Source organism: Anopheles coluzzii, chromosome 2 (genome assembly GCF_943734685.1).
Source record: "Anopheles coluzzii chromosome 2, AcolN3, whole genome shotgun sequence".
NCBI lineage: Eukaryota > Metazoa > Arthropoda > Insecta > Diptera > Culicidae > Anopheles > Anopheles coluzzii.
In genome coordinates, this window is record NC_064670.1 from 89,817,857 (window position 1) to 89,842,354 (window position 24,498).

General features: G+C 43.1%; 1 protein-coding gene across 4 annotated transcripts in view; it reads left to right on the plus strand.

The window, feature by feature from the left end:
• The first annotated feature begins 1,233 nt into the window (after positions 1-1,233).
• Positions 1,234-24,498, plus strand: part of LOC120948775 (potassium voltage-gated channel subfamily H member 8) — a 48,448-nt gene continuing 25,183 nt past the window's right edge. The window contains exons 1-5 of one of the 4 annotated variants that reach the window (XM_040365483.2): positions 1,234-1,614; positions 4,027-4,416; positions 20,980-21,149; positions 23,107-23,217; positions 23,322-23,441. In XM_040365483.2, coding sequence (XP_040221417.1) covers positions 21,074-21,149; positions 23,107-23,217; positions 23,322-23,441 — 307 coding nt within the window. In that variant the 5' untranslated portion in view covers positions 1,234-1,614; positions 4,027-4,416; positions 20,980-21,073. Of the gene's footprint in view, positions 1,615-4,026; positions 4,417-20,790; positions 20,882-20,979; positions 21,150-23,106; positions 23,218-23,321; positions 23,442-24,498 lie in introns of those variants that run through there. The other 3 variants (XM_040365482.2, XM_040365481.2, XM_040365480.2) reach the window with 3 other exon arrangements.

Genomic DNA, 24,498 nt, shown 5'->3' on the forward strand with positions numbered 1-24,498 from the left:
TTATCATTTGCGACTGTTAAACAAACTGTTTCCAAAACCAAAACGCTCCACCGATTTCCTGATTGCGCGCGCCCGGGACCCCGGGATGAGTGATAAACTCCTCCCGCGGGAGTGTGCAAAAGGGCCGCATGGTTCCCTTTCCCCCTGCCGCCACGCGGGGGTTTTCCTCGGTTGCGCCCGGCCGGGATCGATTGTTTGCCACCGTTCGCTTGCCATTGGATTGGGTTGTTTGTTTGCCTTTCCTAGGTGCTTTTGTTTTGAATTCCAAATGATGTGCTAACCTCCCTATACAGCCCTCACCGCACCCCTTTTCCCAGAGTGGCGCAATCTTTTAATCGATGTTTCAAATCTCCCTTTTTTTGCATGTGTGTTTGTGTATTAGTTTTTTGTTGTTGTTGTTTTGTGTGGGTGTGTGTGTGTTTCATTTAACATTCCCAAGCCAAGTCAATTTTTCGCCGCTCGTTCCCCCGTCAGGCACGAAGGTCACACACAAACACATGCACACATACGTGCAAGCGCCCACAAATTCCCGTTATCAGCAGGCGGGCAGGGGAAGGTGGTGGGAGGGGAAAGGGGGGGGGGGGCGAGTATTTGGCCCCCAAACGGTGTGCGCAAGCATTGGGCAAACAAAGAACGGCGCGACGGAGCGCGCTATCGGAAGGAAGAAGAAGAAGGATTTTATCAAGCAGATGATTTTCGGAGCGACAGCATGGAGGAAGTTCCGGATTTTCCTGCTTTCCATCCCTTTTTTCCCCGGCCCTCCGATGTTGCGGTCCCCTTCTTGATCGTGGTGTGAAATTCGTCGTAACCGACAGCTTCAGCTTCCTTCAGCACCGTGCCCCAATCCTGCTCAACCTCTCCCTCCCTATTGGAACGCTTCGCTTAATCCACCCCATGAGCCGGGGCACCCCATGAAACAGCAAAACATGCAAAACGGCTCCGGGAGCCGGATTCCGGTCTCCGGGTCGCTGCGGAACGCTCGGCACAGCGTAGCGCGACCCGCCGTGTACTGCAGAACCGTATCACAGCTATCCCGCGCGGCTACGAGCGAACGCCACACGGCACGGACGGCAACACTGTCGACAGTTACGCTCCAGCACCGAAACCCTCGGACTCGGTGACCAGAAAACCCGAACGTGCGCGACCGTGCACCAGCTGCGACCTACCAGTTGCGCATGTCCGCGAACGTGCACGTTGCGAAGCGCCGCCTGGCTCGTACGAGCGAACCGAACGAGCCGTGTCGTGTCGTGCCGTGCCGTGCGATGGAAGCAGCCACACACTTGCCCAGGGCAACAGTTTGTTGAATCGGTTCATTCCGCGCTGACCCAATCGCTGCTCCGGTTCGTCACTAAGTTCGTCCCTGCTCTGTGCTCCGCGCGATACCAACAGCTGCTCCCCTCCCCCATCCGCTTTGTGCAAGTGGCGAACGCACCAGCAGAAGCCAGCACCGCCAGACGCACATCTGGTCACATGTAGCCCGCTGGTTTCGCGAGCCTGGGGACGCGGCACTCGTCGAGCCCGTTACCGACCGCTACCAACCGGCCACCCCACGTCAATTACTGCAACGTCCTAACCGGGGTTGCCCGGACGCGTTTGCCTGCGGATCGGTTTTTGGTAGGTGCTGCCCGGTGGTTAGATTCTCAGCTTCCCGCCCGACTGCCGGATGCTGGGACGCGCGGGTTTGAGTCGGTTTAGATGCTATTGCGAGCAGTGGGGCAGTGAAATGGTGAAGGAATCAAATCCCTCCAGGACCGCGGGAAGCCATGTGGCTTCGGTAATGAAGTTTGGTTGCGTGCGCTTCGTGTGTGTGTGTGTATGTGTGTGTGTGTGTGTGTGTGTGTTTGTGAGTGTTGGCGCAAAACGAAGGGCCCGGAATGGAATTGGTTGGTTAAGGATTTAGCATAAAAAAAATAAAAGAGAGAGGAAAACTAAGAAATGCAACCCGACAAATACACTTCTATGCACACCATTGCAGTGCAGCTCTTCAGGGAGTTCAATCTTCAGAAGTCTTCATTCGTGCACATGTGCTGCGGAGGACGAATGCCCTCGTGAAGCCCTGGATGCAATGTGGTTTGCTTAGGGGCCTTCTTACTAAGCGTCTCCTTTTAGCTCCAGCTCTGCCACAAACCAACTATAGACGTGTGTGTGTGTATGTTTTTTTTGTGAGCGATATAGCAAGGACTGCTGCAAAGGACTCAGAACTGTTGTGCATCCCGGGGAACAAGTGTAGCATAAAGCAGGCGCATACACGCACACACATACTAGCTTCTGATGCGACCATGTTGCCATTTGTTCTGCGGCCGTTTGTGCGCTAGCTGGCGTGCTGGAATGTTAATTTACCCCGAAAGTTGCAGCGCGATGCAAACGAAAAAGTGCACAGCTACTGGGACGTATCCGGTGGTGCGCTCGTAAATCCCCGACAATGTATTGCTTTCTAGTTCGTAATATGTGTGTGTGTGTGTGTGTGCTCTCTGTGTGAATAATCGTTTTGGCGCGTTTTGGTTAAAATTGAATGGAACCATCGTGCGCCTCCGCGTTACCGAGTCCCTGTGCACTGTTTTCTCCCCCATGAAAACTATAATAGAGGATGCTGGGTGCTGTACAAACCTGCAAGCGAACATATGCGCGTGCATTTTGTTGAGATGGAAAGTGTGTGCGAGAAAGAGAGAGAGAGAGAGAAGGTTTGAAGGATAATAAAGAGTAAGAGAGATGATAAATTATGATGCCGACGACGTGATGATGATGTTGATGGTCGTGCAGATTCAATTCCTTGCGCCGTCTACCCGTCACGACGTAGGCTGTGCTTCAGCAACAAACAACAGCAACAGCAAGATGAAGATAGGAGTCAGGCGAACAACAAAAAAAGCTCCCACAGCATTCAGCCAGCACCACAATTCTGAAAAAGAAAAAATAAGGGCGATGAGGGTGGTTGAAGGGGGCGGTTGCATAAAAGAAAAATGCAGCATGCGGTGCAAATAAGGTACCGCGGGCTGAGCTGGGGACATGCTTGTTGCTGCTGATAGGGCTAAAGAAACAAGGCGCGGTGCGATTTCCCACAAGCTGCTGGTGGGGTTCCCGATCCACCAGGTCCCCCTTTATTTTCATTTTTTTTTTCTGCTGCTCCAGGTGAGCCGGATAAAACCGGGTAGGGACGCAGAACTGTTGCAGAGACGAACGCAGCGCCGTGTTGATAGCGGGGGAGAGAGTGTTGAGCGTGTTTTAAAATATACATAAGGTGAACTGTTTGCCGTTGGCAGCGTCCCGCTCCGCCAACGCCAGTCGGTCCCTTCCCTCTCCCCTCTCTCTCTTTCTCTCACCCTCTTTGCCAAGGCCAGCCGAGAGAAGTGGAGAAAGAACCAGCAGCCCATGTATAAATAGTGCAAAGAAAGTGCCGCCAGCGAAGCGGGCAAGTGTGTGCTGCCCGCGTGGGTTTTTGCAGAAGTGACGCTGGCGAAGGAAACGGCAGCTTTCGTGTGTTTATGCGTGTATGTTTGTGTGCCGTGTACGTGCGTGTATATATTTGCGTGAATGTGTTTTCTGTGCGTGTGTGTGTCTGTGGGAGTGTGATTATGCAGTTTATAGAGATAGCTTAGCGTCTAATTTCTCCCTGCTCGTTTCTTCACCTGCGCCGTCCATTACAGATCGTTTTCGAGGCGAAAGCAATTTTTAAGTTCATTTTTTCCGCCTCGTGGCTTGCGTCGATTTTCTTCGACGTCGCTAGCTCCCACTCAGAAAAGGCTTCGGAGCAGAGGGAACGAAGAAAGATGCATTTTCTTGATAGTGGACGGGGGCGACCTGGCGAAAGATCAAACTCCGTTCTTCGCCTGGGCGCCTGGGTTGAAACTGACCTTGCTCTCGTTTTCTGCACTCGTTTACACCGTGGTGCATTGCCATTCGCAGAAAAAAGCGAGTGTTTGGTTTTCTCCTTTGCCTCTCTACCTTCAATGCTCTTGTTTGTTTTTTTTCCTGTTCGTTGTCCTTCCCGTTTTGCCGCACATCCCGAACCCCTGGGCTTGCATTCATTAGACGCGCTGACCGGTGTGGCGACCCGTGCGGAGAATCCTTTCACCTAAGACCCCGCAGTCCGAGTGGATTTCGAGTGAGTGGAAATAGGAAAAAGAGCAAAAAAAGGCAAACAACGAACGAATCAATTCATCATCGTGGCCGGTACCTTTAACATTACCATCACCGACATTGGACCGGAACCGACTTTTGTCGGTCAGCGCATCTCTCGTTCGCCTCACCATTTTTAAGACGGTGGCCGTGCTCTTCGCCAACGCTCAAAGGATGCAAGGAGCCGTGTGATTTCCTGGGTGCAACTTTTTCCCCCTCACCACTCGCACGTAGAGACTCATTCGACGTTGGCCCGCATCCCACCCTCGGCTCGCAGGAACACGCAGCGGGCAACTGCAAAAGGTGAGTGGCAATTTTCTGATTGACTTCTCCATTTACGTGGGTACTTTCTCGATTCTCCCGTTCCATTTCTCCCGTTCCTTTCCGGTTCCGTTCCGGTTGCGATGCTAGCCGTCTTTGGTTGGCGATAGATTCCCTTTCCCGATATGTCGTGTCCTTCGCTAATGCTCAGCTAGATCAGTTGATTTTGCCGCTCGTTTTGGGGACGGTTGGCTGGCTTGGCTAGGGTTCGGCAACGTTCGCCGATTGCCCCGGCACGTGCAAAAGCACAGTGGCGGTGGGCAAAGACTAAAAAGGGCTAGCAGTGTGATGCAGCAGGGACGGTTCGTTTGGAAGCTGTTTCTTTTTTTTTACTATTTATTTTCGTTCCGGCCGGATCCCTCTCAAAATCCGTCGTAATCCAGTTTTAATGGGCCAACAACTTTTACGGACCCAAGGTGGGCCTCCCATGCAACAGAGCTTTGCAATATCGGTATTGGATTCGGCTGCTGACCGGGCGCTTTTCGATAAGGAAGAACGAACAGAAACAACAACTAAAGCAACTTCAAAACAAATGGAAAAGGTAATGATCGCAACACCAGCCAGCTAATGGCAGCGGCAGAAAGGAAGTAAACATCGAAATCTATACCACGCGTGGATGGGAATTGTTTTCTGCCTGTTATTGATTTGTTGCTGCGTTGTGTTTAGGTGTTCTTCATATTTGGGCTGTGTGAGACAGTTTACTATATTAATCGTTATATTGCTACGTGGGTTGCCAGTTTTGACGGTTTAAGATTTTCAAATATACAGTCTGTTCCCGAGTTACGCGGTTTGTGCGTTCCCGAGGAATCCGCGTAACTCGAATATCCGCGCAAGTCGAATTTCGTGGTTTTCGGCCAAAATAATAATTGACTATTTGGTATGTTTTATTCAATTTAGTAGTTTTATACACTTTATCATTTATTTGATACGATTTATGCAGAATTTTGCCTCATTTTTCGCTTGTTAGTGGATTAAATTTATTAGCAAAAATGCAATTTATAGGGCGTTGGACACTTCTTGAAGCAAATTGTGCTGATTTGACATTTGATCTGTAAATTTAGAAAACCGCGTTACTCCGAATCCGCGTATGTCAAGAACCGCGTATCTTGGGAACAGACTGTAGTCTTAATATTTGTTTTGTAATAAGAGTTCTAATAAGATACTCTTAAAAAACTTCGTTGACTACCATGAGCTAAGGTCATCTTTGGACCTTGTTATCTTCTTTTCAAAACGTTGTATTCATCATATCGAGCTGTCTAATAAAGTAAAACATTTCATTGTAATGTAAATTCAGTTTGATCTACAAATTTAAACTAATCTGAATTGGCGTAAATGTAATTGGCGGGTAATTGGCGATCTTCAGCAATATCGTATCCGTTTTGAATACATTTGCTTTATAAATAGAGACAGCTGAATGAACTCCTTGGCAAAGGAACTTAGTTCTATCGAGTTAATTCCAACATGAAAGTATAAATGTGTATTGGCTTCATACACTTCATTGGATTTAGAAAGAAATGCTTTAACGCTCTATTGAAATAAGACGCTACGGTGTAATTGACAAAGGAATATTGGTTAAGATGCAGTTTGAAAAGGAAAATTCACATGTTTCTTTGATTCTTCTAGTTTTTCCTTTATATTATTCAATGGTTTGATGGAATATTTGTGTGACCTTCAACTTAACCTACGCAACATAAATCAATCTCTATGTACCAAAAACTGAGCGTCCAGGCGGATGCAAAGCTCGAAATGGTGATGTTCAAGAAACTATTACAGTATCATGTGGTTAAAGCCATTCGAAGAAGGCCTCATGTTGTTATTTAAGCTATGTACTCTTGTCTCACCTCCAAAGAAAGTCAATATTTAACTGTTAAAAGTGTAGTTGTAATCTAAAGATCTAAAGATCAAAGATTGATTATTAAAGCCAAATCAATCTTTTAACTTCAATTGTTTGCAATACTTGGAGACATTATGCATAATTTTCGATTCAGAATATATAATGCCGAAACACCTAGAGAAACCTTCAGCAAGGTGCTCACAGTTTGTCTAACAATTGATACAATCTATGATGGTCTTACATCTCTGACCGTCACTGTGTACTTACAATCAGACTGCCTGAAGAGACCGAGCTGGTGCTTGTGTGTGTGTGAGAGAGTGTTCACTGGAATATGTTCCACTTCTTGATTCAAATGGCGGAAGCGGCACGGAATTGAAGTGAAGCTTACGGAACGAATCGAAATGAGTTTTCGTCTATTCCCACCTCCATGTCTACGGCCTCGCATTACCTCCCAAGTGGGGGCTCCCCCTAGACTCCAGACTCGGGAGCTTTGGGAGATTCGATTTTTCATCACCCTTCAGGCGTCGTAAAACTCACTCCACGCTACGGTGGGTACCGAATTGCTGATCCCGCCGCTCCAGGGATTGGGGGCCGGCTTTTGGACCTACGCACACTGGCATCTGGCCGATAAAGAATCCACAGGCTGATCGTAGCGCCTGTGATACGACCGTGTTGCCCATCGTGCCCGTAGTGTTGATGGCCCGGGACGTTAACGCTGTGGACGTGTGATATCGACCCTAGCAGCAGCAGTACCCGAGGTCGACGGTAAATTGGAGGTTGCAGGTCCATCGAGTGAGCATCTCCGAGGGCACGAAGAGATGATTTAGATTAGATGAAGAAGAATCGTAGAAAAAGGAAATGCTTTTAACCTAAAACGAAAAACTAGAAAAGCGAGCTCCGCAATGCCGATGCCACCGGGGGACGAATGCTCCGTTGCCTTTGCTTTCATGTTCGGTTAGGGATATCGTTCACGTGAAGCACACGTCCCACCCACGTCGGTTGGGGCAGACGGCGGGCGGACGACCCAAGCTGTTGCCTGCTAACTTCGGTAGATGATTTTCACGACGCCAAACCTCCCCCCGATCCCGCCATTTACGAACGTGGTGCGTAATGGGTCGGGAAATCGGGCGACTCTGGCCCGGTTCTGTAAGTTTTCGTTGCAATCGCTGCGGGTCGACCGCACGGGAGAAAAGTTGTACCATTAGTCGAGTTCGAGATCGGGGCTATAAATTTGCTGCTTCCCGGTAAAGTTTCCCTCCAACAGGTGGTTCGGTGTAGCCCGGTGGGAAGTTTTAAAGTAATGCTCGGTTCGTGTGAACCATCGCAGCGCAATGGTTTCCGTTTGATTTTGTGCGCTATTTTTCACGGAATGGGCCATTTTTCTGACGAGCTTTTGAAACAGCATTTGGATCTGTTAATGGGAGAGTAATTTTTAATGCTTTTTCCTGCCTGCATATCGCTAAAAGCTTTGACTCTGCACCGTGACAGTGCTTAACGATTAGCTTGAAGCACAGTTGAAAGTGTCCACAACAGAAACGTTGTCAGTGAGCCCAGTGAGTTGGGCAAGAGCTGTTCTGTTTTACGGAGACGGTGTTCCAATTCGAGCAGCTTGAGCGCTTACTAAACTACATACTGGTTCGCTGTGCACCGTTTCTACCAACAAAACGCAATCTTTTAATTTTAAAGTAATCTTTAAAAGTTCAGCAAAATTGATATCCGGTTCTTGAGTTTGGCTTTCACTTGATTACAAAAGTTATACGTTGCTATAAAAAATACGATCTTTTGCACGATACATACAGAGAGCTGTATTACCTGGTTCAACGCTAGTCCGCAGTATTGTGAGCTGAAAGCAGCAAGTAGCAGCGAGAACACTGAACGAAGGCCACCGTTCTATGGTACGTTGATTAGTGTGTTCTGGTCGCAAGGTACGTGCTTGTAACTTTTTTCTACCTCACACTCCTACGCCTCAATCTCTGAAATAGGACGCTTCCGAGGTATCGCACGGGAGACGATGAGAGACGCTGGGCAGTAAACTTATTCTCTATTGAAGCTCCACCACCACTGCACGCGTATCTTCTACTAAGCTGCACAAAACTTATGCTTCGTACGGCAGTGGCTGTATCGGTGAGTCCGCCATTGTGAACCAGAAAATGCGGAACGTTTGATCGGATGTACAATCGGCACACAATCGGAAGATTTGATGTTATTATGCCAATCGCACGAAACGTACCAAATATTGCCGTACCATGACTAGAGAGGAAAATGAATAATGCTTTAATGTGCTACGGCACATTGGTGTGCGCCTTATTATCTGCTCTTTTGTAACTGGAATAGAGTTCTGAACATTTGGACCAAAATGAAACGTTGATGGAACTGGAAAACCTGTTTTGTTAGCCAGGAGGCTTCATCCATCAATTACGTTACGCTTAATTCGATGCCTTGTACCAATATATGCAGATAAAAGAGACTAAACTCAAACATTACTTAATAGATTACAGCCTCCCTCCTTTAATTGTTTTTTTTACTGTATTTTTTTTTACTGTATTTGGGAAAGTGACTGAATATTTGACTCAACCATTCTCATGATCGTCCATAAACTTTACATAGCTGTGTTTTGTTTTCGATTGGAATTAGATTTTACGTCACGTCACCGTTTGAATTTGAATTGCCACGGTTTACTAAGTATTTTTGTACTCAAGGGCAGCGCATATTCATAGGTAGCCCTTTCAAATTTATATGCGACTATGAGAATATCTTGACAATATTCATGCAACTACAAACATGGATCCATGCGTAAAATCCACTGGTAAACAAAATAGGGAAAAGTATTTTAGATCCATCCACTGATTGTTTGAAATAAATGAGTTTTCATACGGAAAGGATTCAGGTTGTTTTGAAACGGATGCTTGTAGAATTCCAATAAAAGATACTGATATGGGCAGCCGTGCTGACTCCTGGACTTGTGCTGCCACCGGTTAACGTCCACAGTGTGCACACGCATATTTTTAATAGTGCATCTATTGCGGTTATTTATAATGTAAAATCATAAGTGCATAAATACTGTTTTTAAGTGCACAATCTTCTTATTCTTCTCATGGCTCAACAACCGTTGTCGGTCAAGGCCTGCCTGTACCACTACTTGTGCGCTTGGCTTTCAGTGATTCCTCCCATAGCAGGATAGTCAGTCCTACGTATGGCGGCACAGTTTATTCAAGGCTTGAACTCATACCCATGACAGGCATGTTGTTAAGTCGTTTGAGTTGACGACTGTACCACGAGACCGGCTTTGCAAAATCAAGTGCACAATATTAGAACATAAAAGATTACTAAATAGCTCGATGATACTAAAGATTGAGAAATAGGAAGAAAAAAAATATAATCCTATTGATGACAGAGTGCGCAAAGCGATCGGTAGTGTAGGTGAGGCTGAAGGAGACGCATGCATGTTTTTCTCTCTTTTTGATCCTTGCAAATCCGTTTGAGCTGCTGTTTTCGAAGCGAATTTCAGTTTGGGTAACAGGAGAGTATCCAAATGCAGAGGTAGCTCTTATCAGTAACCAAACTGTCTTTCATCTCATTCTTGCTCGTATTCAAAGAAAGCAAGGATATATTTTCGCAGATACTAAGCGAGAGAGGAGAGCGACTGATCCTGCAGATGACACTGATCGAGATGAATGCAAAAGCTTTCGTCTGTGATCTCTTTCTCGCTCATGTTCTAAGCGTTGGGAGAAGATATTTCACATTCTAATTAATGGATGCTGTATGCTTATCACAGTGCGCTAAGCGATCGGTAGTGTAGGTGTTGGAGATGCATAGATTGTTTTCCTGTATTTTTTTTGTTATGATAGAGCCGTCAGAATTTTTTTTTTGGTTTTTTTATCGTCGTTTTTATTTGTTTTAGGCTTTATAGATTTTTTTTTAGTAAACGGTATGGAATATTGTGTTTTGATTATTTTTTTTAATTATTTGTGTTTTGATTATTTTTATGTGAAACAATAATATGAAACCATCGGTCTATTCATCCGTTGATTGTGTTCAATCACTCAACATGACAAAGGAGTCTGACTGACGTTCCTTTTAATTAACGCTGTGCGTATCATAAATTAAGACGGTAAAAAACATCCTTTCTTCTCCTTGAAAGAAACGTATACCGATAGAGGAAAGTTATCTAACCGTATTGCAAAAAACAGCATAATGAAAAGCGTGCGGAAGGAGGATCAATAAATTAAGAATGGTTTTAGCATGTTTACGACGATGCTTTCAGCTATCAATCAATTTATAAGCTGGGACTGTTTCACATCTTGGCTTATGAAAACATAAGTTCATTTGTTATCGTTCATATTGAATTAACGCTCAAGTTTTCAAAGTTTTGCACGAAACGAGGCAACATTAATTTCAATATTATCAAGGTTCAAAAGAGGCAGAAGAAACATTATTGCAAATGAAAAGGAAAATTTGGATATTATTCAGTTTTTTTGCTGTGCAATTTAAACATAAAGGAATCATATATTTTATAAACTGATCAATGTTTTTGTTCTATTTATTGTTCTATGTAATTTTGGTTATATTTCTCAATACCATGAGATGCAAAACTTAATCTACTTATTTAATGGTGCATAGCGTATTTACGCATGTAGCAAGCGTAGTTTTTAAGAAATTAGCTTTAAGAAATTAGTAGTCCAGCGTTGTTTTTTTTATGGTGTGTGCTTTAATTTTGCTGGAATAATACTTTAATTTGAATGGTCGGATTTGATGGTTAATTGAACATTAGATGCAACATAAGTCAACATAAGAACGAGGTCAATAGAAGAATATTTATTAAAGCTGCCCGTCTGTACCAGACACTTAATCGCCGAGCCTACGCCAACTACGTAAGAAAAATAGAAAACCGATTTAAAAGGGATCCAAGAACGTTTTTTAGTTTTGCTCGACAGAAACGAGATAGTAACAGACTTCCATCAATGATGCTTCTGAACGGAAGATCGTACACCGGTAATGTTGAAATCAGTCAAGCATTTGCTGATTACTTTTCATCAACATACGTGAGTAACTCGCCACCAGTCACTAATGCTGTTACGTCCAACCATATACCTGATGCTGCCGACATTCCTCTTCCTGTTCTGTCTGAAGCTGACATTGCCTCGGCTATCAACGAGTTGAAGCTTTCATTCGCTACTGGGCCTGACGCTATACCCAGTGCTATTTTCAAACGCTGCAGAGATGCTTTAACTCCTGTCTTGACCACATTGTTCAACAAGTCTTTGCAGCAGAAACGCTTCCCTCAAGCATGGAAATCTTCATTCATGTTCCCGGTTTACAAAAATGGAAATAGAAATGACATATGTAATTACCGTGGTATTTATATGTTATGTGCAGTCAGCAAAATTTTTGAGATCACCATTTCGAAACACCTATCTAGTGGTTTTAAAAATATAATCTCCAATGATCAGCACGGCTTTCTACCCAACCGCTCAATTGAAACAAACCTTCTCTCTTTATTGAGCACTTGCTATCCTGCAATGGACAATGGTAAACAGGTAGACGTAATCTACACCGACTTCAGTGCTGCCTTTGACTCCGTAAATCACTCAATGCTAATTTCAAAACTATCAAGCTACGGAGTAAATGGGGCGCTAGTTCATTGGCTCTCCTGTTATTTAAGTGATAGGCATATAACAGTGAATATTTCCTCCTCTATATCTGCACCATTCACCAACACGTCCGGGGTTCCACAAGGCAGTATTCTCGGACCTATTCTTTTTAACATTTTCATAAACGATGTTATTTATGTTATACCAGATTGCGAAAAATTGTTTTATGCAGATGATATGAAAATGTTTCTACCGATATCAGATCAAACCGATTGTTTTACCCTTCAAAACTGCTTAACTCGATTTAACTCATGGTGTAATTCAAATTGTATGCGTCTTAACATATCTAAATGCTCTGTTATATCCTACACTAGAAAAAGAACCCCCATTGTTTACGATTATAAAATTGATGATAGATCAGTGCCGCGTAAAAATGTGATTCGCGATTTAGGCGTCCATTTAGATAGCAGACTAACGTTACAGAACCACTATGAAGCAATACTTTCAAAAGCCTTCCGTTTGTTAGGATTCATTTTGCGTGTTGCGAAAGACTTCAAAGATCCATTCAGTATAAAAGCTCTGTATTGTGCAATTGTCCGTCCTACCTTAGAATTCGCTAGTATTATTTGGACTCCGACACAGCAATATTTAATAGATAGGCTAGAATCGGTTCAACGTAAGCTCACTCGTTCATTGTTTTACCGTCTCCCGTGGTCTCGTAATTCTGTTTGTCCCTCTTACCGTACAAGGTGCCTGTTATTTGGACTAGAACCACTGCAACATAGAAGAAAGACGGCACAGTGCTTATTTATACACAAACTTGTTACCGGATCTTTAGACGCCCCGTCAATTCTGAGTAAATTGAACTTTCAGGCCCCCAGTAGAATCTTAAGAACCAGGTCATTATTTAACATAGAATTCAGATCGACTAATTTTGGATCTAACGATCCTTTATTAAAAATGATAAGTGCCTATAACTCGCTAGGAAACAATGTCGACTTGAACTCAAACTTAAACAATTTACGGACCTTTTTACATAGCTTAATATGACGCTTCCACAGTTTATGTTGTTTTTTTATTTTTATTTGGTTGATTGACAGTTAAACTTGTTATGTTTTTTGATGCGTTTTTGTTAGCACTGTTCTTTAGCATTAACTATAGAAATAAGTATGTTATGTAAGCTTATGCCAGCTGGATAACTTTCGGAATAAATAATAATAATAATAATAATAATAATAATAATAACATGCATCAAGTTTATAGTTTATATCACACTGAAGCTGAAACCTTACGAAACTCTAAATAAAATACGTAAACCACAGCGGAAATAAATTCTACACTTTTCTTAGTTCTCAATTAAATCAAAATGTTTGCAAACATAAATATTCCAATACACCAAATTGCGATGCAAAATTGAGCAAAAACTAAGGGAAACACTTCGAATGAGATAAGAGAGCAAGTTGAGCCACCCCACCCTGCATTTACATTGTTGGTTCTGAAATGACAGGATCCACCGGTGTGTAAGAACGGCCAACTAGAATCGGAAATGAGTGATAAATTGACTAATGCGATGGAAGCTACCCGCCAGCAACGCTCGAGCACCTGGCACGTAAAGGGTAAGGCAACAATTCACTAACCTGGCCGGCTTGGGCAGAGAAGCCCAAGAGCAAGAGTTGTATCTTTGAGTAGTTAATTTAATTTGCACGGCAAGAAGGAAATGAGTGCCTTCCGCAATACTGCTGCGAAGTTGCCCATTCGTAGCAGCAGCAGCCCAACCGGGGGCAATCTTCCGTGGTCGCACACGAAGCACTGTGGAACCGCAAACCACAGCACTTCCGTCGCTCTCATCACCCCGGAATGGAGACTGTGTTCCCTCCCAGCCGATGCATCCCGCATCAACCGGTGTCTGCTCAGCCATCCTGTCCCTGTCCGGCACGGGTTGCATCTGCTCTGCAATCGTTCTGACGAGATGGATTGCATACCATCTCATCTAGGGTAGAAATTTATTCATGAGATTTTGGAGCGAAAAAGAAGCATGCATACTGTAGCAAATATTGAACACGTCGCATGGCGTGACACACTCACGGCTACAAACATCAGTCACTCGAAGACTTTAGTGAGCAAGCAAGCGTGCAGATACTTGCAATCGACGACGTTGGTGCTTCTTTCGCTGCGATAGGCATTATTGATGTTGAGCTGGCTTAATTTCGTTTGGAAAATAAGCAAAACTTTTCGTAAAGCCTTTGCGCTGAGACTGCCGGGAATTCCATCATCATCTATAGTTACCAGAAAAAAAAAAGTTTGTGAGAAGGCTTTAAGCATCATAGGGTGGAACATTTGTATCTTTCTATCTTTCTAACTGAATCATATATACAGTTCAATGTAATTGAAACATCAAATTACACACAAATTGTTATTGGGGCCCTTTCCGTTTTAAGTTCGTAGGCTGAAATTTCAGCCTGTCAGATGTTTGAATTGTATAGCAGTTTTCGAGCAGCTATCAAAGTGGGTATAGTATACAGGTGAGCTTATCCCAAGGTGTATGAATTTAGAAGGCTGATTTTTATCGCTTCTGTTTCTGAATGAAGATTTTAAGAATATTTTGTGTATTCATCAAGCCTCCAGAAAGCTTGATTGAGCAAAAGCTTTTACCGGTCCTGTCAAAAAGTGATGTTCAAAATTAGTTTTAAAAAAATGCTATGAAACCACCTGTACTATATACACTTTGATTCTAGATTCCATCACCTGATCTCTTTAATGCACCTTGGGATAAATGTAAACATCACCACGTTTTGCCATTTTTTCGAGCAGGTAGTCGAATCTAATTCTAGTTTTAAGGCTAGAATTAACTAGACTGAAAATTGAAGGCTAGTTTTATGTGAGGTTTTGTATGGAGTGTTTACATGATTTCAGCCTTCAACTGTCAAACTCCATACAAAAAGCTGACTAGAATCGTGAAGGGCCCCAGTATTCGTTGGTATAGGTCGTATGTATCGGCATGTATAGGAATGTACAATAATCAAAATAGAAATTAGTTAAGTTTTATAATAACAGGAATCAGTGGTATTGGAACGAATCAATTCGTTGTGACGACCCAAATCATGAAAAAACTAGTTATATAAACGTTCCTTGACTAGTCATTGGCTTTCTTTTATTTTAAAACAAATTAAACCCAAAACCGCTCTCGTGGTAAAAATGTAAATAAATTTCAATCCAACCTCGAACGACTTAAGAACATTCCCGTCATAGGTTCAAGTCCCGAATTGACAGTGCCACCATACGAAGGACTGACTATCCTGCTATGGAGGGAATCTATAAGTCACTGAAAGCCAAGCCCGCAAGTAGTGGTACATGGCAGGCCTTGACCGACAACGGTTGGTGAGCCAAAAGAAGAAGAAGAAATCCGAAAGCAAAAGTACAAAATTTCTTTGGAACTAAAAACTATTGATATCATATTGATACAATATCATATTGATATTCGCATAATATTCTCCAAGTTAAATGGCTTGATTTTCCCATCTTTTTCTGTTTAAAAGGTTTCCGTTTATGATCCGTTTTATGATTTTATTTATCATTTTCCGTAAGAATTAAAGTTTTACATTGAAAATAATGAAACGATACAGTTTTTTTATGGTCTGTAATCAATAAATTGAAAATAATATATAAGCCGCATAGTTCGGACCTAGTAGTAAAAGAACCAAGACCAAGAACCAAGAAGTAAAAGACAAACCCTTCTGCTTGCTGTTGTGTTTCCCAGAATCGCAAAAATTCCAATAGCAGAGAATTAAATTCAGCTCCATCGTACGCTTTTGTGTCGTATTTCTCATTAATGGCATGCGTTTTAAACATACATATAAAAAACACTTTATTATACTGTACACATCTTTAAATATTTTAAAATTTAAAACGTTAAACATTAAAAAAAACGTTTTGGTTCGGTATGCGGTGGAACTGTGCCCGTTCCCATAATATAATTTACTGCATAATGGTGAGAAGGATGCATTATAAGGGCTGCTTGATAGGTCTTTATCGGCTGTAATGTGATGCGAGCATAATTTAGGCGATCGCTTCAAAGAGAATTAAGCGTGATTCAATGTTTGGGACCGAAATGCGAAAATGAAAATACCATTAAGCTTCATTTCTAATCAGCTCGATTGAAATTCTACCGGAAAGGAGAGCAGGCAAAGCTCTCGTCTTACACTCTTTTTTTCCATTCTACTAAACGAAACGTTCTGAACACAACAGTGAAGAAAGTAATTCCTCTTCCAATTTCCTCCCGCAATGCAAAACCAGCACACGGGGAAAAGCAAGAATCCTGTTTTTGTGTTTCCTTTCAATGGAACCAATGGTTCCGTACCTGTTGCTGGAAGGGGGAAGGAGAAGCAGCAGCGGGTTACAGATACTGCATGTTGCCCGATTGCTGAACTTTGCTACATACGAAGCCAGCGTCAAGCAATACACTCTCTGCAATTCCCCCAACGAAAGGAGAGGCCGATAACGAACTCGCCTCGATGAAAGGAACGAGACGCGTAATCCAATTTACATTTTTCGTATTTCGATTTGGTGTGACTATATTGCCGAGCATCGGCAAACGATCGCTTTGGGCGGTTCTCTTAAAGTTGGTACAAAATTGAAGACGCTTTTGGATTGTGTGCGTGTGTGTGTGTGTGTGTGTGTGTGTGTGTGTGTGTGTGTGTGTGTGTGTGTGTGTGTGTGTGTGTGTGTGTGTGTCTGTGTGTGTGAAAGAGAGGTGTGTTTATAAGTTTGTCAGTAAATGCCTGACAAAAAGGCAAAGTTTAAGACAATAGCGAGCGAGCGAAAGGATCTAACATCAACCTATTCCGTAGTACGGTGCTACGAAACGGTTCCGCCCAGTGTCTGATAGAGTGAAGCTTTTGGGTAAACGTTTTCAAGCTTCTTACAAAAGGCGCATGAAACGACCGGAACGACGTGTGTTCGGTATATGTCAATCATCATTGTGACACTTTGGTGATTGAATATTATGAGAATATTTGGCATGCATATCAGATTCAAAGCCTGCCCTCACTCGGATATCTGCGTAGGTGTAGTGAGCATGGGTCTATGATTTTTTCCTCATTTATGATATAATGTAGAGCTTTTTGTAATAATCACATTTATCATTTGAATAATGAATAACCGGTATGTTGGTATGGGAATGGCGTTGCCAGCTTTTCCGGGTATTCTGTTTGCTCTTCAGTATTTTTTCACTGTTAAATAGCTTTTACCGTTTGCTCCTCACGACCCGTTCAAGCACCGAACGAAGTAAAGTAAGTAAACTAAAAGCTCAATTCCACTGAAACGGCTGCCGGCTGCAAAGGGAAAGGTATCTAAAAATGGAACAAAACTCTCGCTCGGTTTTAAAAATAATCATAATCTAACCTCAACAGCCGGGGGGGCCTTTAGGCTTGTGCCCACCTGTTGCATCTATGTTGAGCAGTGTCCGCCAAACCTGTTCCGCTCCGGTTGCCGTACGGGTGAAAGCGAACGTACAAAAAAGGGTTCCGATACGAGCGATTTCCTTTTTTAAGCCCAACCCCATATCAAGATGGTCCGGGTATGGTAACAAGAGCCACCCGGACCGCCCTGGGGCGATGCTTTTGACTCGATTTTTCTTGCACTACATTTTTTATTTAATGATCATTTCAACGTGTCGCTCACCTGGTATGGTTAAGCGCTTGATCCACCGAAGCGCTTTGGGCGCTGTGGCTGTGGTTAGTGTTTACCGTCGGAGTCTGATCGGTTGAGTAATTATTGTCACGGTTGTAGCGAAGCTACTATTCATGGAAAACACGCTACAACCCGGTTAGAAAGGTACCACAGGATAGCCTGCACTGGAAGCAGTGGAACGCGCGTGGTCGTGTGATTGCCGGAAACGCTCCATCGTGACGACAAGCACCACACCGTCGATGGTCATGGGAATAATTGATGGGTACACTGGCACCTGTACAAGCGCAGTTCAAGAGCACACTTCCAGGGAATACACGGCCACGTGTACAGGGCAGGCTAGAGACGCCCCGGTTACCGGAAGCAGAGTGCAGTGCATTGCGTTGATCGCGCCGGATGCCGTTCGATAACACATGCTGATCAATAAAGAAGAAAAATTAGCCTGCATGTGGGTGTACAATCGCCTCCACCCTGGTATTCTGTTGTATGCCGCCAACTGAACGGAACGTGGAAAATGGTCGTTTTGTAAGCAGTTCACACAGCGTGAACCAACATAGAACAGTTTGATTATTTCCAATTCACGCCTTTCCCATGCAGCGCTCACCTTTTGGTTGAGCGATGCGACTAAATCGACCTTTAATTTTGTTCCGCATGGTAGGCAGTTTGAGCCAAACTACAAACAAGGCCCGGTGAGAAGTTTCTAGGTGAGAAGATTGGCGGCCGCTGTGTGTGTGTGTGTGTGAGTGTGTGTGTACGTACGCGTTTAGGTGCTTGAACATTGTTTACACAATCAATATGCTGGCAATGGCACGGCATAAACAAAGTCAACCAGGTAGTGGGCAGGGCAGGTAGGAGATCGCATCATTTTCACCATCGTTTACCGGCTCTGGCACCGTTATCTATCGGTGGGAGGGCCAGGCGGTATGCGGATCCGATGGAGCGGGGCGATGCTGTCGCGCAAAACAAGCTTGTGGATTGAAAAGGGACGGGCAGTGGTACTATTTTGGAAAGATAAGTATTTTTGGCCCATCCGAAGTATATGTGTGGGCAGGATGGTTGTGGACACAGCATGTATCAATGTTGCCTGTTGGGGAATTATGAGTGGAGTAACAACATATTAGCAAACGTGGTCTAGAATGGTCCAGAATTTATGATATACGAACAAGAAAAAAAACAAATTCATTTGTGTGACAGAAACCACACTCTTTGTATGATTATGATTTTTTGATAATCGGTTTATATTAACGGGATTCTATTTCAGCCATGATTCCAATCATAATTCCATAAATTCAGCCGCTAACTGTCAAACTCTATATAAAAAGGTTATCGTAAACTTCCCCATCGATACTAGGTTATAGTATCGTAAACTTCCCCATCGTTTAATTACGACTTTTACCGTAAAATAGATTTATCAAACAATTACAAAGGATCTACAAATTTTCAACAAATATGAAGTGGAACTTATGTTTTAATCGTTTCGTTCCATGTATTCTTTGTTTTGTTTCATTCCCAGTAAACATGCGTGCTCGTGAAGGTCTCTTGGCTTTGTTACTGCACCACTATTTAAGATTTTCTGCAACTCCTTATGTCGGAAACAAGTGTTTATCCCACCATTTAAATATCCCGTCTTTTTCAGGAAATGTAGGGTTATAAATCATATGAATACATTAGTTTATTATGTTCAAGAAGACTTGATACTGATACTGATGAAGCAGCATGCGTTGAAAATGTAAATTTATTTCCTGTGTCACTTAAAAAATGTTAAAACCACCATTTATACATTCTGGTTATTAATTCCTTTATGAAAAAAATATAAAAATATAATATGTATTATTAAAAAACCATGGGATATATTTTCAGGAACTCAAGGCAACATAGGTTTTTAGCCAGAAAAATGAAAATCTGACAGTAACTTCACACGCCTAGCCATCATTCCCTCTTAAGGCCTTAAAATGTGTTTATTTGTTTATTTTTTCTTCTATTGCGAAGTGTCTCAAGAACCAGAGAGCTCTATATGGCGGAAGCCGCGAGGGAATATTCCATAATAGTTTACGAACAGCATAACGAGTCAACTTTCATTGAAGCGCTTCGATCCTTTCTATCCATACATCTGCATAAGGAGACCAAACAATTTATGCAAATTCAAGGATGGACCTAGCAAGACTAGCATGTATTGTTGAGATTGCCTTAGGGTCGTTAAAATCGCGCATCATTCTTAGAATTAGTCCTAGTGGCTTATTTGCGCGGTTGATTGTATCCTCGTACAGCACGCGGTAAGTTAACTCAGTATCTAGCGCAACTCCTAAAAAAAGAAAAGAAAAGGAGTTGATTTTTCGTCATTGAAGCTCAATCAATCAATTGACGCATTCAGATCATTCACAAGTTTTCCAACATTTTTTTGTCATTTATATCTGTAATTAACTATCATAAGTTATTTAAAAGTATCTAAACGAAACATCGAATGACAGGACCTGTTGTTATTGTTGATATTATTATTAAATTTTTTTTGTCATTTGCCCTCCTTATAATTTTTTTTACCTTTCCTAATGCAATGTGTAAATATGCAGACCCCTTAACCACCTTTCTAGACACCTTTCCGTCCGGCAGACCTCATTCGATGTGGCATTAAAATGTGCGTGTACCCGATACTGTTTGATATTCATGCCAACATCGATAGTCGATTCGTTTGTTTGGTGTAAGTTATCTTATCGTCTTTGGCGTCTGTCCGCGTTTGTGATAGTGATTAGTCACACCAAAGAGAGAAAGAGAGAGAGGGAGAGAGAGAGAGAGAGAGAGAGAGAGAGAGATAGAAAGAGAGAGAGGCCCAGATGTTAAGGTTCATCCAATCGCTTAACTTACCCTCTCTCACTCCACCCACTCCCCCGGGGCCGAGCAATGGTTCCTTCGATTGCACACGTGTTGCACCAATGCCTCCCTTCGGCCGTTGTTTGCGCTTTGATAGGGCGGATGATACGGCGCACACACATTGAGTGTGTGCTAATTTTTCCGACTTGCCCGGGCCCGCTTCCGTACACAGTCGCACTGAAAACCGCGGGAGACCCGTTCAAAGCATCGCATCGTCTCCAAACACACGTCGAGTATCACGAATCGAAGTGATCGATTCGCGTGCAGCATTGGCGGATAAAACACGATTACGAACCAATTGCTTCAGCCTGAGCGGGTGTATTTGGAAATTGTGTGTATGTATATGTGTTGTATTTTAGGTTGCTCGGTAAATATTTATCGAAATCAGCATGCACCACACGCGTATCGTTTACAATAACGCCACACTCCAACAACCGATCCGCTGCGTTTTTTCCTTCCCTCTCCCACCACGGTACGATATGGGGGGAAGCCTCTTGCAAAACAATTTCTTCCAATGCTAAACACAGCTTTCTTTTCATAATTTTTTTTATTCCGTTTCAATCGTTGCAGGTTTAGGTGCGGTCCTCCCCCTCAAGCCCCTACCACCCAAAACACTTCCGCCTGGGACGGCTGAAGAGCGAACGGCCAACAAAACACCACCCAAATGCCGGCACGGAAGGGGCTCCTGGCGCCCCAGAACACTTTCCTCGATACGATAGCGACCCGCTTCGATGGGACACGTAAGTAGACAGTTTAATTAAGGTGGCATTAAAATTTGCCGAACTGACTTAAAAGTGCCGAACACCAGCGGAAAGGTGCTCGGTGGAGGGGGCGCACAAGGAAGCAAGCTGTGTCCTCGATTAATTTCATCACGCGCCCCCGTCAAGGATCCGGAGGTCGTGCGCTTTGTGCACGGTTCAATGTGGCTCTGTGTGTATTTGTACGTACGTGTGTGTCTGTGTGTATGTTTGTGTGGGTATGCATATGGGTGGCGTTGCTGTGGAACGCTGTTTTACCTGAAACGGGACCAACACGCCGTGCCCGTAAGCGTCCTAAAATTGAAACGGAAGAAGGCACGAAACTTTTCTTTTTTTCCTACCACAACCGTTTTGCCATCGTTGTTGTTAATGGTGGTGGTGGTAGCGTTGGTACGGCCTTTGCCCGCCTCAAGTGCCACGCCGTGTTCATATTTTCACAATTGCTTCCTCGAATGGTTTTTCATTCAAAGGTAAATGAAACGCATGACTTCCCGGGCCCGTACGGCACCGTTGTGGATACGGTGCGGGAAAATTAATTGAGTTCACATAAATGTGTGACTTTTCTTTGCCTCTTCGGTGGCAAAATCTTGGAAAGTTGAGAAACGGAAAGCTGTTGGCGGAGCAGTTCGGAGCTGCTCGATAGTAGACATAAATTTGCACCGCGGCGATGAAAACTTTGGCTTAAAGGAGTGCTTCAAATGTTGTACTAGACAGACAGATAGCTGTATTAGTTGGAAGCTCCAGGGCATAGGTGTAGCCGTGTATTTATGCTGAACTTTGAAACTCACGCAGGACATGATGCTGTTTGTTGCGAGTTTAAATTGGCTTGTGTCTAACAATATGAAAATACCACCGATGAAAACAGATTGCCTTTCATGTGCGTTTTGAAATAGAATTTCGTTCGTTTCATATTTCGTTGTTGAAATAGATGATTTGAAATTGGAGAAACAAAGAGTGAGAACACAAAACGATACATCAGTTATCGCATGTTCAACCCACGCGGCATACCATAAAAAAAAAACTAAAAAGAGTTGAAAAGAACAAACAAAAGCAAAGGTGGATGTAGTACAGATGAGATGTACAACTGCTATTTCGTATCATGTGAAATCTGAGTTCTTGTCTGTATAAAGAAAGACAGCTGTCTGGTATTTTTAAGCATACGCTAGTCAATCGACGTTCAAAAGCCGTGTCAAAACTCGTAATGTCATTCCCATGTTTTTGGTGCCAGCAACATCTTCTTAAACAAGTGTGTGCAATATATAACATCCTAAGATAATTCTTGGATTTCCATTCTTTTATAACAAAAAATACATAAAGTATTATTACAAAAAGATACATTGCTAAATAACACCAAAGCAAGTCATATGAAATGATCCAAAAATTTTCATTCTGCATTATTATGATATTGTTATTGCCAAGCATTTATCTGCTACACACAGAGCTCATTATCTCCCGACAAATGGACATACATTTGGACAAATTTGCTCGCAGCGTTTGTTAACCTTGAGCCCAGCACCGGTATTCCCCGGACAGAAAGCAGGTTGGAGGCATTTCCAGGACCCGACTCTTGTCAGCTCTTGTGGTGCGTCACGCCAGCTTTATGTCAGATTTATGGTTTCCTTTATTTATTAGCGACTCCATCGGAGTTCTTCCCATACAAAAGGGCAATGATTGCTTCAATTCGATCATTCTTGCTGAATGCGAACACGCTTTTCCGTGAAGCGTGAAACTCGCTCAGCCAAACCATTCGGGCCAGAAGAGCATTTTGCTGTGAACCACAATAGACATACGGAAAACGTTGCTTCCTCGTGCTGTTTACCATGTCGCCCCGTTATCACACTGAATCGCGAACAACGCGTGGTGTGCTAAACAAATGGTACACTGTATAGCGATGGGCCGCTTAAATATATGCTGTGTTGCTTCTTACACTTCGTTCCAGATTCCAACTTCGTACTAGGCAACGCACAAGTGAACGGGTATCCCATAGTGTACTGCTCCGATGGCTTCGTGGAGCTGTCGGGGTTTTCGCGAGCGCAAATTATGCAAAAAGGTAATAAAGTTGTGCATTATCTCCCGTGCCCGGGAATGCGATTGAGCCGCCGCTGCAGCACCATTCACTGCCCCTATCCTTTTACCCGTGTATCCTTTTCGCAGGCTGTGCCTGTCGCTTTCTGTACGGCCCCGAGACCAAGGACGAGCATAAAAGCATGATCGAAACGAGTCTGGACGGCAAGTCGGAGCTCAAGCTGGAGGTCATCTTCTACAAGAAAAATGGTAAGCGAATGTTTCCATGGCCGCCGGATCGTATGGTCGTAAAGCGTGACACACATTCATAAACCGGGCGAGCTCGGATTGTGTCCTTTTTTGTTGTTGTGGTGCTTATTTTTATGCATATCTACATTTTTTTAGCAACAAATACTTGCCCAAGCATATGAAGCAAGCTGTTGGGAAGGTTTATTGTTCTAAGTAGGCATGTGCTCTCTGGGCGTACCCATGACTCCGATCCGACTTCGGTTAGTCCGTTTCCAACTACGAGATGAACTAGTGGTTCTGAGTTTGACGAATCCTGAGTTGTCCGGAGTCGGAGTCGGCCTGAATCGAGGTTGATCCGAACGATTCTGAGCACATGCACTTGAATCGAAACTGATAACCAAAATCGCAAAAAAATGATAAACTTAAACAAACAATTAATCTACTATCTTCAAACTTGTGTTTTAAACCTGTGACAGACAGTTAAAAGCACCAGTACATATCTAACGAAGAGTTAGAATATACATGTAGAAAATGAATCATGAATCAATCATCAAAAATTCTATAACAAAGCCAGCCGATCTGGGCCGAATAAAACCCAATCTTCACCCAACACTTGGATTGTATAAGAGTCTGAGTACACATAATGTAATATTTATCATTGCTAAGTATCATTTGTTTATAAGGCTTTCATTTACAAAATAAGTTCAAGATATATAGAGTTCACCTTATGGGGTTACCTTAATATAGGGTTTACCTTACATGTGGTTTACCAAAGTTTTTTAGTTGCTATCCAATTTTTATTGCTTCCTATATTTTTTGGTTCAATTGTATTCATGTCCAATGGGACGATACCAAGTGTAGCATATCTGCTACACTTGGTATCTGTAGCATATTCTACACCTTTTAAGAACATTTGGACAGCAACCCAACACTCTATTATATAGTTTATTTGAATCCTAATCAAACTTCTAGACTAGCGGTTTTAAACAGGGTGGAATTTTGGGAGAGAATTTTCGATGAAAATTTTGCAAAATGCAAAAAGACATAACGAGATACGATGGTTGGGGCATGTCATGAG